Consider the following 14,160-nt stretch of genomic DNA (forward strand, 5'->3'; position numbering starts at 1 on the left):
AAAAATTATTTGTTTGTACTTTTATTTGAACAGTATAACCAAGTTGTTAAAATCCGTTTATTCATACGAATTTTTTATAGATAATTTTATCCAAACAATATTTACGTACTAATGTTTAGAATACCTTTATTTGTTCTGAGAAGAGAATATATAAATTCTTATTGACCAATAGACGTAGTTACATCATGAAATTATTATTCAACATTTTGAAACTCCCACACAGGTGGAAAGAATTAAATATATACACAGGAAGTATGTGTGTGTAACACAAAACTGTTTTATAAGGGTAGATTAATCATTTTTATTTGAAAAAGAAAAAAATATTATAAAAAGGAGTTTGGGTGCGTAATTAAAAAAAAAAGTATTTTTCACAAAAAATACTCTATTTTTGTTATAACCAATTTTTTAACAATTGAGATCTTGCGTTGTAGTCTCCGTTGCGAATTTATTTTGATTGCTTTCTTTTTATTTCTTCCTGAGCTGATTTCAATTCTTTTTGAAAGTCTGTAGAAAATCTTTTTGCAGCCGAAAATATTTGTTGAGAAAATTCTTTACTGTTGGTAGGTAGTTGATGTGAGCCACTAAAAGAACTAGTTCTACTTAATAAGTAAACTACCATTTGCGCTGCTCTTCTCATTGGTTTTGAATCAGCTAACTTGTTAACTAATTGCTCATTGTTGGCCAAATACCGGAGGATGAACCTTAATACCATTTTGTACCGTGTATGTACTGAAAAAAATTGATTTAACTAAGCTTTTGGCACTTCAGGTGTGCACATATTACGGTATTTGAGAAGAAGTTCCCTTTTCAGTCTTAATTGATTTCTAAGAGTTTCCAGTTTTTGTAGCTGCTCTTCTTTACTATACTCGATTCCAGGAAGTCTTTTGATCTGCAATATATTTTTTGTGTTAAATAACACTCAAAAAAATTGAGTAACCCATGAATAATGATGGAAACAAAGTTAAACCTGAGCTCTGGCAGAATCCAACTTTTTTTGTAATTCTAAAATCTTTTGACTCGTGTCTTGAGATTCTTTTGCTTTTTGAGTAGTATCATGTGGATCTTTTTCAACGCTAAAAACATTTGACATTTGGAGTTTCAATGGAAAGTTTAATAGCAGAGAAAAGATTGCACAATAGTTGTGAAAGTTCTTGTATAATGCATCAAGAAGAAAACATATAAAGTATGTCTATTAATCTTAAGTTAAACATTAAAAAAAAAGAAGGCGAACCTTCGAATGATTTCGTAAATAACTGGAAGGATTTCAATATCTAAGTCTGCGACCGTAAACTGATTATTATTGGGTGCTTCTTCAGTCAACTCCACAACTTCCATTGTAATTTATAGATAGAAAAAGCTCAGTTTAATGCACTTTTTTCCATTATTTTTATTTTCTTTCGATTTTGACGCCTCAACACACTATTTGTACCTGTTTTACGACTCTTCCTTATAATTGCACTTTTATGATTTGACTAACACAAAAGATAATTTAGCGACCTCAGTTCATGAAACACTGTTTGGCAATGCTTGCAAATTGCATATCCTTTCCTTTCAACTTGATCACCTTAGCAGACAACATTCACACTGATACGTCATTGGCGAAATAAATAACATCATACATATATATATATATGTATTTTTATTCATCGACGATGATCGATTTAGTCTCTACCATCGACTGTATAGTCGAGTTAGCAATCTTAAAAAAAACTCGCTTGTGAAGGTCACTAATCAATATTTTCATTCATAAATAATTAAGAGTGTTTTTATTATAAACTTTACGTACTATTACTTAATATCGTCAATGTCATATGAACGTTTACGTAAATTTTCACACTGACTATTTGAAAATTTTGAAAACATTCAGTATTTAGTAAGAAAAGTTTGATAAGCGGTTATAAAAACCATAAATTAAAAATCTGTATGTAATGAATCCAAATTGTATTTATATTTTGTTTACATATTATTCGATAAGTATTTTTTAATTAAAAACCAAATTTAACCAAATACCATTTAAACTGAAGCGCCTACCCGTGTCATGAAAAAAAAGGAGGCGTGACCGTGACGGCGTGTACTTTGCGCACGCAGCGCGTAAAATTGTGGAAATTCAGCACGAGGAGGCGCTCTCTCGTCGCAAGTTAGAACGACCTAACCTCCATCATCTCTTTCACGCGAAGTTTAGCTCGCGTTGGTATGTTATTTATAAATTTTAATCCCAAATATACATTAACATCTTTAATCACGCAAATAATATAATTGTGCTGTTTAAGAAGACTGATAATCATACATCTGAATTTATTAATAGTTATTTGTTCACTATATACGTTATTTTTGTTTTTTTAGGTCAAAATGGGTCGCCGACCAGCAAGATGGTAAGAAGATCACCTCGAGAGTTTTATTAGTGTCATTTTTTTTTCTTATACTATCATCAAATTCTGCATGTTATTTTTTTTGTTTTACAATTGTTCACTAAAATATAGCGATCCCTACTAATGTATGATGTAGCTTTTAAAGTTGACATTTGAAAACATTAGGAGGCATTGCACATTTTCTCCAGTAGATGTGTATCACTTGCTATATTAATAATATTTTTCGTTGCAGTTATCGCTATTGTAAAAACAAACCGTACCCAAAATCTCGGTTTTGTCGTGGTGTGCCAGACCCAAAGATCAGAATTTTCGATTTGGGAAAAAAGAAGGCATCAGTTGAAGACTTCCCACTTTGTGTACATCTTGTGTCCGACGAGTATGAACAGCTTAGTTCTGAAGCACTTGAAGCAGGACGTATTTGTGCAAACAAATACATGGTCAAGAACGCTGGTAAGGACCAGTTCCACATCAGAATGCGACTTCATCCGTTCCATGTTATAAGGATCAACAAAATGTTGTCCTGTGCCGGAGCTGACAGGTAAACATGACTGTGCAAAGTGTTTTAAATATTGCTTGTTTTTTATTATTATTCAGTAAACTTGACAGTTTTTAAAAAGATTTCGTATTTGTTGAAGCAAACCATTATGAATTAAAATTTAAAAGTATTGAATGTGTAACGTGAAATTTCTGCATAGAACTGTACCAAACATGACCATGAAATTTAATTGAAACTTTATTCATTCATATATCTATTTTTTACTGCAAAAATTAAGTAAGTTATGTTGATCTAATTAATGAATACTATCTTTAACTGACATGTAAAGCCTGAATAGAATTAATTTGACACTGCACAATATTTTATTTAAAACTTCGTGCGGTACTATTATTAGGCTCCAAACTGGGATGCGTGGTGCTTTTGGTAAGCCACAAGGAACCGTGGCACGAGTACGCATTGGACAGCCCATCATGAGCATCAGATCGTCCGATCGTCATAAGGCGGCTGTTATCGAAGCTCTTCGCCGTGCCAAGTTCAAGTTCCCTGGCCGTCAAAAGATCTATGTCTCCAAGAAGTGGGGCTTCACGAAGTACGAGCGCGATGAGTATGAACAATTGAGAAACGATGGTCGTCTCGCACCTGACGGCTGTAATGTTAAATATTTACCAGAACATGGACCTCTTGATAGCTGGAAAAAGTTTAGGGAAATTTTGGCCGCTTGATTGATTACTTATGTGATTTGTATTCAACTATGAATAAAAAATTTTTAAATCTATTTAAATTACGTCTTATTTGTCAGAAGCGAATCAGATTAAAAAGAAAAAAAAAAAAAAAAAAACAATTAGAAGTATTGATCTCGAAATTGTACTAGAGTTTTTTTTTTTTGTAAAACCAATGTATTACGAGTTCAATTAAATGAAATTTACAGATATGAAAATGTTTTAGAGTGGGTATGTTCATAATTAAGAAAAAACATTTTTCTTGTTTCATAACTTTATTTTATAAAAAAAAAAAATGTATCGTTGCATTTAGCTACTGAAATAAAAAAAATTGAGCAAATCTAATGCATCAAGATAAAATTAGAAATTGTATAAAGTTTCCTACATATGGTTCATACAAATTTTTAGTAAATTATGAAAATACTGAAAATTTGACAACCATCACTCAACCATGATCAACTTAAGAATGCAATAGAATTTTTATAAATGTTATTCAAAAAAGTCTGTATACGTCAGATAATTGAGATAGAAGCAAGTTAATACTCAAGTATATAATACAATAATTTAATAATTATAAACTATACCGAAAATACCTCTTGCAAGAGTTAATAACAATAACTTAAGAATAAAGTAAAATTATATGTATGCTATGCAAATTTTTAAAGAATATATATGTAGGATAGTCAAGCAATTGACTACCAAACAATCCTAATCTAAAACTTGCTTCAAAGTTGTTAAAGCATGGTACGCTTTTATTTGTAGAACATACTTAAATCTCTGCATCAAAAGTAGTAATTAGTGAGAATGACAAGTGCTATCATTTTGAGTTTCATTTTCACCATTAGTCAGTTCGTCATCTACATCAATTTCACATATTTTTCGAGTTGACGTGTCCAAAGCTTCGGTGCTGGCCGTTGTATCCAAAAGAGGGGATAACTTTTCGCCTTCGCTGTCTTCATCTTGATTTTGGTTCTATAAACAACGCACAGCGTATGTCACTGGTTAATTTTTTAACAAGTAAAAAAATATTGATAGGGATTGAAAACAATTTCTCACCTCATACAAAGATGCAGCAGGTTGCTTCTCGTTAACGAGTCTCAAAGTATCTCGCGTTCTGAGACTCGACTTATCACGTGCATGATTACACGATTTATTACGAGGAATCGGCGAACGGTTGTGAAGATCTTTTTGTGACCCGGAATTCTCTCCTTTGGCCAAAAGAACGGACATGCGAAATTCTGGCGTTGGACAAGGCGCACTGCTGGTTCTTGGTATTATGTCACCATCTTTGGATAGTGAATGTTTCGATATCGCGGTCCGTTCAATAGATCTGAAAATAAAAAAATTCATAAATACACAATACAAGATTTCTTGAAAATGTTTTATTTTGCCACTCAACGTGCCGATTAAGAATCTCAGCAGCTTGGGTAGCACTTGCAGTGTCCGTGTCTGGTGTATCTGGAGATTCTGGAGGAAGAATAGTAGCCCTGGGAGTGTAGGGTCCATTTAAAGCTTCTATCAAGGAAACAGCTTCGTAGCCCGCAGGTATCGTTTCATAATTTTCCTAACGACGTATGTGTAAATGTATTGCATTGGTACTTAATTTTTTTTCAATGTTAATCAATTACTGTGGGAAAAAAATACCTCTGAGAGAGGTGGATTAGTTATTATCGAGCCAGTTGCTTTTTGGAGAGCTTTAATTTGAAGTAAGGCTCGAAACGGGGCTCGACAGATCGGGCAGTTATTCGCTTGATACCTCAGCGAATCGGCGCACCCATTGCACAAGCATAAATGCCTACATGGTAAGATTAATGTATCGCGTACGTCGCACATGCAAATGACGCACTCAGCCCCATTATCTTCTGCATCTTCATCATTTCCCTGTAAGTGGAAAAAAAAATAAAAATTTTTTTTTTATTTTAAATTTTGTCTGTTATAACAATAAAGTACAACCTTTGGGTTATCAGTGTTTTTATTCTCTATACCATAAATCTCCTGGAGCAAGTAACATAATCCATCAACGTACAATTTTTGTTTCAATGCTTTTAATACATAAGATCCATCAGAATGTTTTTCTACAACAGCAACAGTCGTGTGAGATTGTTTGGGCTCATCAGATCCTTCTTCCGCAACGCAATGAATTGCTATAGGAATTATCTATCAAAAAAATATATCACTCAAAATAATTATTTGAGATGAAAAAAAAAAAAAAAAAAATGTATGAACAAAAAAGCATACTTCTTTGTCAGTATTGTAGGATAACTCTTCATCAGAATATTGGGATGGATCAAATACGTGTGATGTTTGGCTAAACAATTGATTAGCTCCTTTTTTATAGTAATATGTGTCAGAGTTCATCACAGGATCCTTTGGTATGTACCTGAATAAATAATTATTGCAAATCAAATCCCAATATCCCAAGTTCCTGTAGTGTTCGCAAAATTTACTTACGCAACTCCTTTGGCTGTAACTTCCTCTGTGCAAAAGTAATAAATAGTGATGGCGCATCTTACATCGCAATCAAAGGTAAACTCTATGTTAAAGTAAGTCGATTTTTTATCCTTGTTTCCTTCGTTACAGTTTTTAACTGCAGTTTGCTGTGCAACTGGAGATTTTTCAAGATTTCTCACTAAACGCAATGACTCCTTTCTTATGTTTACTAAGCTTTTAAGTGTCTTTGTAGGATCATTTGCTTGGGGTGGTGGATATGGAAACTTGAATCAATAAATCGAATGTAAAAACAAAAACCAGCCATAAAAAGTTTGATTAATTAATATTAGTAATTGTACATACTGGAGTTGGTCTATTTCCTAAAAAGTTCAAGTCGGTATTCTCTCCAAAAAGATATGCTTCTGGCTGAGGTGTGTCAAATCTCTCTCCTCCCATGATAAAATGACTTCCAAAATAACTTCCTGCATCAAATTTTAACGAATCGTTCAACCAACCAAGTCAAATAAACTTTATAAGAACATAAACAATGTTGATTTTACCGGAACGAGGAGGGTATTTGTAGGCATGATTGGAAACAACGTCAACTTCCTCGACACCAGCATTTTGTCTACTAGTCAAAGATCCCATACCCTTCAACTGTAAAATAATAAAAGTATTGAAAATTTTATAAGCTAATGATAATTACAAATCAACGTATACTGTGTTTCGTTAATTATCGTATTTCCATCAACTTACGGTTGGCCCAAAGACCACTAATGAATTTATTCCGATGGTAGTAAACAATACAATTCAAGTATCATTCAACTTCATTATGTTTAATTTGTTACGATATGCATAGAACAACAATGTGTTAGTATTTTTATGAAATTTATATACTATAAAAACGTCAAAAACTCGTAAAAAAAGTAAGTTGCAAACAACAATGCAGTACACACACTTGTTTTGCACTTTATTCTGCAGATGCAGACTCAGCCAAGTGCCAAATGCCAAACAGGAGTCGCAAACATGAACGTAAACACAACACCTTTGCAGTCGGTATTATCACTTCTAGTACGTATCGCAGTTAGTACTCGATCGGTACATATTGCATTCACAGCTTCGGCGGCTGTAGACTTTTATTTGTACTGTATACCTATATATATTTTAAAGCTATAGCATAGCAGTAGACAAAAGATTAATTGACACATTGTTGTGGTTATATATTACACGTTAACTCGTATTTGTTTATTTCTAATATAAAGTGAAAAAAAATCGAAAAAAAGTACAAGTTGGGAAATGAGAAAATATGGGATGGTATATGGGCATTGTGGTGTTGTATATACGGTTACAAGTAAAAAAAAAAATGCGTGCACGTAGACGTAGATGATATTTTTATACAGTTGAAATATCTATAGAGAGTAATTCAAAGAGAGAGAAGGGGGCGGATGTGTGTATACTCTCTCTTATTTATATACCTAGTGAAAATGCAAATTGCAACCTGAGCTGAACTGTTGTGTTGTGCTTGTGCAGCTTGTGCTGATGTACAGTTCTGATTTTTGCGAGACACAACAAACGTATGGCGTGTCAGAACACTAAGTTGGAGGACACAGAGAGATCATGTGTAAAGTGTACGACCATGTTGGAGCAGCACTAGTGATCAGGAGCAACCAAATGCACTTGGGCGCACGATAATTACATACTAGAATTCACTAAGCGTGTCTAGTACAGCACGCCAAGCACCTACTCATACATACTTGCCATCGAAACAAACAGCTTTTTTTGCTGCTGAATGGTTTGTCATATATACATACATCTATGTACAAGATACTTATTCTGAAGCATTCGCGCATATTTTTTTATCCTTTCATCAACGCTTTGTTCATCGCTCTCTCTCTTCCTAGTTCTTGATTATCATTTCTGTATGACTAATGCTCGATGCTCGTTTACACCAATGTTATCATTTTCTATTTCATTTTTTTACACACCATTGGTGAAACTCGTTAGGTAATTACAACTTTCAAATGTAGTGTTTTCCAAAGCCAAATGATAATAAAAGTGTGTATAAATTTTTTAGGCTCTCCGTATGATGTCTGCTATTGTGCCAAGCACTGTCAATAGGGATGATAAAAACCAAACCGTCGATCGCGCGGAAGAGAGATCAAAACTCCAGGAAGACCTGTTAGCAGCTACAAAACAGTGTCACATTAGATTTGGTGGAAAAACCGAGTTGGCCACAGAGTCTGATGCATGTGTTCATCAATTGTGTTGCGTTTTTGAACAAATTTTCTTTCATGGACTAAAACCCCATGCTTCAGAGAAACAAAACCAATTAACTTCGATAGCTGCTTTAAGGTGCCTTACTTTCAGTAACGTAAAAATTGGATTTAAAAAAAAAAAAAACAAACAAAACAAACAAACAAACAAACAAACAATAAAAACAATTAACCATTTTGCTATTTTAATTAGACAGGTATCGGAATTGGTGACTGGAGGTAGTTCCAAAAATTCCGAAAGCTTTTGGCCATGTATCCGCCAACAACTGACTTGGCACGAGCAGGAGCGTTTTAGCGTGCTACAAAAGATTCAAACGGATCAAGGTCGTGGACGCGCCTGGCTTCGCGCTGCCTTAAATGAGCGATCACTTGAACGGCACCTCCATTCCATCATCAATCCCGAGGTAATTGAGCCTTATTATAATGACTGGGCCTTTTTACTCGACCAGGAGAAATCTTCCATGCTGCCCAACGTTGCTGCTGGTAAATACGTATTTATATAAGTTACAAATTTCATTAATTCTCTTTTTATACCGCACGCGTATGTATGTGTTTACAATTACCCAGTGTATAAATTTTTTCATTTTCAGGTCTCACAACAATTCTTTTTGCAATAAGTATAGATAACAGTGAGTTTGACAATAGTTTAGAACAAAATAGATTGATAAGATCAAAAAATTTACATTCGGAACCAATTATCCCTCCAGTATTACCAGGTAATTAAAATATTACATAGTTTGAGTGAACAATTATTCTAATTTAATTGGTTAATTTTTAAGGCTCATCAATGGCTTCTTCAAAAGCACGAAAAAAAGTTCCAGCTCATATCATATCCTTTGATGATGATGAAGATAACGATGATCACGACAATAGTAATGATAAGCATCGAAATAGTTTATCAGCTAGTGCATCTTCTGCGTGTTTAAGTTCACCAGTAGCAACATCAATTAACGAAACTCCATCAACTCCAACTTCAACAACTTCTACATCAAAATTGCAATTAAGCACAGATATGGAAGACGTTGTTTTGGATATTAAACCTATTACGTGGACCGAAAGGTATTGATAAATCATTTTATGCGTAAAACTGAGTTTTGATAATATACTACATGTATATATAAATATTTAAAGAGATGCTTACGAGGAAGAAAGGCTTTTAACGCCACTGACTGATACCGAAAATATGGGTGGATTAGTACCAGTCTCACCATTGAGCAATGCTCTGGATGACATGATGATTAGCTTGCCAAGTTACCTAGAAGTGAGTGTTAAGATATAACATTTTTTTTTAAATATTAAAATATTACTTGAAAGGAACATAACTTTCAGGATTCAGAAGTGGCTGAAGCAGCAGTGGAAGCTACCGAGCCGCTTGTAAATATGCAATTTAATGATGACAGTTTAGATGTAGAAAGTTTGCGTGCAAGACTTTCATCATTAAACAACGTTTTGGAGCAAACACGAGAGGATGCATTAACTAGTAAATTTCAGCTAGCCCGTTTTCAAAGACAACATCAAAATTACCTCGAAAAGCATGAATTACAAATACAAACTTTAAATAGGTGAATAACTACTTTTTTTCCAGTGATAATTTTTTAACGCATAAAATAACGCAATGTTAATTTTAGGGAAAATGAATTGCTTCGTCAACAATTGCGCAAATACGTTACAGCGGTTCAAATGTTAAAAAAAGATTCAGGTACGAACAATATTGTTTCCGTAGAAGATTCGTCTTTAGACTATCACAAGGAATCTCAAGAATATCAACATAAATTAGTTCAAGTGGCCGAAATGCACGCCGAACTCATGGAATTCAATGCTCGATTAACAATGCAATTGACAAATAAGTGAGTATCTCGTGAGATTTAAAAAAAATTGTATAAATTATGAAATCACGTAAAGATGAAAAAAAAAATTTCAGAGAAAAACTGTTAAAGCTGCTAAGAGCAGAATTGGAATATCTTCGCGGTCCAATAAATGAAGAAGATTTGCCTTTAGAAGTGCCATGCTTCATACATATATGGATACCATCTGCGTTTCTAACGGGTCAACCATCAGATATTCACCACGTTTATCAGGTAAAAAAAGTATTAATTTTCTTTAATTGTATATGACATATCGACTAAGAATACATACATATTTTTCCTATAACTTTTTTTCAGATATACGTTCGTATTAAAGATACTGAATGGAACATATACAGAAGGTATGCCCAATTTTATTCATTATATCGAGAACTGAAGAAACACGATGCTCTGATTACATCTTTTGAATTCCCACCGAAAAAAACTTTGGGAAATAAGGTATATTATTTTAGAGCAATTGATAAAAACTTTTATGCACGTGTAAACGCAGCCATTAATCGAATTACTGATTACAGGATGCCAAATTTGTTGAAGATAGAAGACAAAAATTACAGCAGTGGCTAAGACGAATCGTAAATAGACTTTCTCATTGTTCACCAGCATTTTTATCTTGCCCAAGCAAACAAACACTCATTTCACTGATGCCTTTCTTTGGGTAATTACTTTTTTACACCATATTTTATCGAGTTGTAAAAACATATATTTATACATTTTTTAAATAGTGATTTTCCAAACGTTGAAGAAGTTAAAAGAGATAATTCTGCCAGGAATACATACTCATCGTCGCCCCAGTATATGGGCTTGTAATTGTTATATTTTTAAATAATTTGTAAATATTAAGTATATATGATACTGTACATATTAATATATTTATGTAACTTTTAAATATTGATTTCAAGGGAGATTAAAATAAAACTTTTTTTTTACTGACATTTTCGGTTCAATTTTTTCTAGGTTTAAAATTTAAAAAAAAGTTATTTGTATTACTCCCTTGATTCACTAGGCGTTGAAATGATTTGTTTCTTTTGTGTATTGTAAAAATGAATTTTAAACAAAGTGTTGAAATATATATATATAAAAAAGTTGGACTTTTATAAAAAAAAACAATGTGCTTTTCTTTGTGTACTCTACATTACCTGTACAAAATTATTTTTTCAGTAAAATAATTTACTAATTATTTTACAGTCAAAGGGCTGTTGTGTATAGAAAGTGCCTGAAATCATTAATTAAATGACAAAAAAAAATTAATTAAACCTTTTTCGCCCCGTCAGGTGCAATAAATACAACTACTCAAGCATCGGACTCCATCCACCGTTATACATTTTAAAAAATATAAACAAAATTTTCATGAGTTAGGAAAAAGCAGTTATGCCTTTATTAAATACTTTGACTTGATAAGTTTTAAAATCTGATTTTCGCGTAAATCTCCGATCCGATATTTAAAAAAAAACGTCATATATTTCATCATTAAACGTAAAAACTACAATGTACAATATTTGTTACAAGTTAAATTTAATAGCTGATAAAAATTAAATTTGGAAAAAAAATATCGTCGAATGAAATACACTCAGTCACAAGAAAACTATGAAAAATAATGAATCGTTTTTCTTACTAACTCAGATAAATTGTTTGATGCGGGTTGCTTCAAACCATAAAAATGTGACCCAAACTCACAGTGGAGTCAAAGCCAAAAAAGCTGGCAAAAAGTAAAAAATAAAGTTTCTACTTGGAAGCGACATCCTAAAAACTGAAACCATGTATGCGCCTTTTCTCGTAATCTCGTCGTAAATCGCAGTCGGAACACTCGGAACGTGGTCAATAAGGGAATGAAGGGGTGAACTTATTAAAAATATGAAATTTGTTATCAGCGACCCTAAAAATACTGAAGTAAAGTTTTTAATAAGTACTTGATTTTCTGACTTTTGGCTAGCTTTTTCGGATTTGACCCCACTGTGAAACGCGTTAAATAATAATAATGATTTTGAATTTTAAAGTTGCAAATTAAAGGTACATACAATAGAATGAAAAAACGTCATAATCGATAAAAAAAAACCGCTTAATTTTTAAACTAATATTATCTACGATAACTTTAAGATGATCAAATTTCAGAATATGTAGCAGAATCGTTTTTCCATATTCTTCTTTTAATCTAGTCTTTGGATTTTATTAAATAAAAAAATTTTCAGTAAAAACGAATTTAAAAAAGTTTTGTGTTTAATAGCTGACAGCGGTTTTGAAAATAAGAACTCATAGATCTTACCTAGTAGTTCCAGTGCGCAATACTGGCACTTAGCGCTCGATCTCGGTACAGTGTTATCAATTAACAGAACAAGAATTTTGGTAAGATTTTTACACATAATGTACATTTTTATTTCATATACATGCTGAATTAAAATAAAAAAGTGCTTAGATATAATTTTTATCGAATCCAGTGTAGTAATACAAATTAAAAAATAATACAAGTGATAATCAAGAATGCTTTTGAAAAGCATTTACTGGTATTTTTTTTGTATAAACAACGTATTGTTTTTAAAATCAAAATTTTTTGTAACATTATATACATTATTTCTCGTGTCGTTTAATTTATTAAGACAATTTAAAAAATCGATAATTGCCGTATCTACACTCATTCAATTTATACGTTTAAACTTCATAATGTTCAGTTAATATATATGCAGTGTTTTGAATTATATCGCAATGTTATAATAGGGGCATATTTATTACAATACTGGTCATTCCCGTATTGTAACAAATAAATAAATAAATGTTGTGTAAAACGATAAGTCGCTTCATTTATAATTTACAATAGATTTACAGCTCAACAAACTAAGTTTTGCGTCCCTAGGACCTATTGATGTCTAAAATTTCAAGAGATTCTGTTTTACATCTGTTTATCTTATTTAACTCCATTTCTAAAATTCTCGCACCATAAGTGTTTCTATGATCAAAGGTCTTAAGTTTGAAAAAAATCATTCAAGTTGCAGTCCTAGGGCTAACTAAATTTTGATAATTGACAAGAATTATTAAGCTTTTCTGAAACCTGCTCAGATATTTTTCACATCGAATAATTCGTAAGATATGTTAAGATAAGAAACTACATGTTAAATCATTCTTCGAACAGTTTCCAATAGTGTTGACTATGAATTTTTTTTTTTTTTTTAATTGGAAGTAATTTTACTTTTTGTAATTTTAGAGCAGTCTTTGCCACTTTTTGCCACATTTTTGTAATTTATAAATAAGGCGAATAATAATAATAATATTAATAATAATTGAGTTAACATACCGTTGTATTGCACGAATGTTAACATATGTAGTCTATTTGGATATAATTATCGATAATTTTTAAATACTCTTTTTCGATAAACTATTATAGAGTTATGAACTTGAAATATTTTTATAGTTATACATTTTTTACGGAAATAGTATTCTTTTACATTTTTTTTTCTTCAAGATTTATACAATATTTACAGTTATAATATAAAATGTGTTGAAAATACCTTGATAAGTTTGCATCATAAGATAAAAAAAAAATTTCTACAAAAATTCTTAAAAAAAGGTTCAAAGATATCGATGATAGGTAGCTTTTAATAATAACAATAATAATAATAATAATAATAATAATATTTAAAATATAATACAAGATTAAATCTTAATTACTGACGTAAAATCGAAAGTTAGAACTAACTTTTTCTTATGAAATTAATTTTTTTTAATTTCATTGAAATCTATAACGTAATACAGTTTTTAACTTTGTTTTTTATTACATGCTAATTTGTATTTGTGATGAATAAGTCTAAATATTTTGTTTCATGTAATAAAGTTGAGTCATTTTAAAAATATTATTCACAGAATTTGTAAAATAAAAAATTAAAGTTTGGCAAGAATCTGTCTTAAAATATAAAATAATACATTAAAATGGAAAGCTTAAAACTTAATGTAAGTACCTTGCAAAAACCTAGAAAGAAGCGGGATTTTTTATCGTAATAAATTAAACATTAAAATAAAACA

The 14,160-nt window shown here is 31.7% G+C and overlaps 4 protein-coding genes across 7 annotated transcripts; 2 read left to right on the forward strand and 2 right to left on the reverse strand.

The window, feature by feature from the left end:
• Positions 1-674: 674 nt before the first annotated feature.
• Positions 675-1,588, reverse strand: MED9 (mediator complex subunit 9). The gene is made up of 3 exons (XM_014355490.3): positions 1,232-1,588; positions 968-1,073; positions 675-889 (listed from the first exon to the last, which is right to left on the reverse strand). The coding sequence occupies exons 1-3, from the start codon at positions 1,333-1,335 to the stop codon at positions 749-751; spliced, it is 351 nt and encodes a 116-aa protein (XP_014210976.1). The 5' UTR covers positions 1,336-1,588; the 3' UTR covers positions 675-748.
• Positions 1,589-2,114: 526 nt separating this feature from the next.
• Positions 2,115-3,646, forward strand: RpL10 (ribosomal protein L10). Its single transcript, XM_014355455.2, has 4 exons — positions 2,115-2,191; positions 2,344-2,372; positions 2,602-2,907; positions 3,260-3,646. Exons 2-4 carry the CDS (start codon positions 2,350-2,352, stop codon positions 3,585-3,587), a joined length of 657 nt encoding a protein of 218 aa, XP_014210941.2. The 5' UTR covers positions 2,115-2,191; positions 2,344-2,349; the 3' UTR covers positions 3,588-3,646.
• Positions 3,647-3,846: 200 nt separating this feature from the next.
• Mrgn1 (Mahogunin ring finger 1) lies at positions 3,847-7,542 on the reverse strand. Of its 4 annotated transcripts, none has more exons than XM_089592860.1 (10): positions 7,490-7,542; positions 6,575-6,671; positions 6,378-6,496; positions 6,036-6,298; positions 5,823-5,964; positions 5,538-5,741; positions 5,229-5,465; positions 4,988-5,148; positions 4,641-4,914; positions 3,847-4,556 (listed from the first exon to the last, which is right to left on the reverse strand). In XM_089592860.1, the coding sequence occupies exons 2-10, from the start codon at positions 6,660-6,662 to the stop codon at positions 4,380-4,382; spliced, it is 1,665 nt and encodes a 554-aa protein (XP_089448986.1). In that variant the 5' UTR covers positions 6,663-6,671; positions 7,490-7,542; the 3' UTR covers positions 3,847-4,379. The 4 variants fall into 4 exon arrangements, with proteins under 4 accessions (XP_089448986.1, XP_089448987.1, XP_089448985.1 ...); XM_089592861.1 differs by having other exon boundaries at positions 7,513-7,536; XM_089592859.1 differs by lacking the exon at positions 7,490-7,542 and adding an exon at positions 6,771-7,011.
• Positions 7,214-11,233, forward strand: LOC106641158 (sorting nexin-29). The gene is made up of 12 exons (XM_014355442.3): positions 7,214-7,806; positions 8,089-8,366; positions 8,481-8,770; positions 8,878-9,003; positions 9,067-9,346; positions 9,419-9,548; positions 9,617-9,849; positions 9,916-10,134; positions 10,209-10,365; positions 10,450-10,590; positions 10,668-10,807; positions 10,875-11,233. The coding sequence occupies exons 1-12, from the start codon at positions 7,804-7,806 to the stop codon at positions 10,957-10,959; spliced, it is 2,082 nt and encodes a 693-aa protein (XP_014210928.2). The 5' UTR covers positions 7,214-7,803; the 3' UTR covers positions 10,960-11,233.
• The last annotated feature ends 2,927 nt before the right edge of the window (positions 11,234-14,160 follow it).

This window comes from Copidosoma floridanum, unplaced genomic scaffold, assembly GCF_036245765.1.
Source record: "Copidosoma floridanum isolate Cflo_tuat_1 unplaced genomic scaffold, Cflo_Japanese_pri ptg000019l, whole genome shotgun sequence".
Taxonomy (NCBI): Eukaryota; Metazoa; Arthropoda; class Insecta; order Hymenoptera; family Encyrtidae; genus Copidosoma; species Copidosoma floridanum.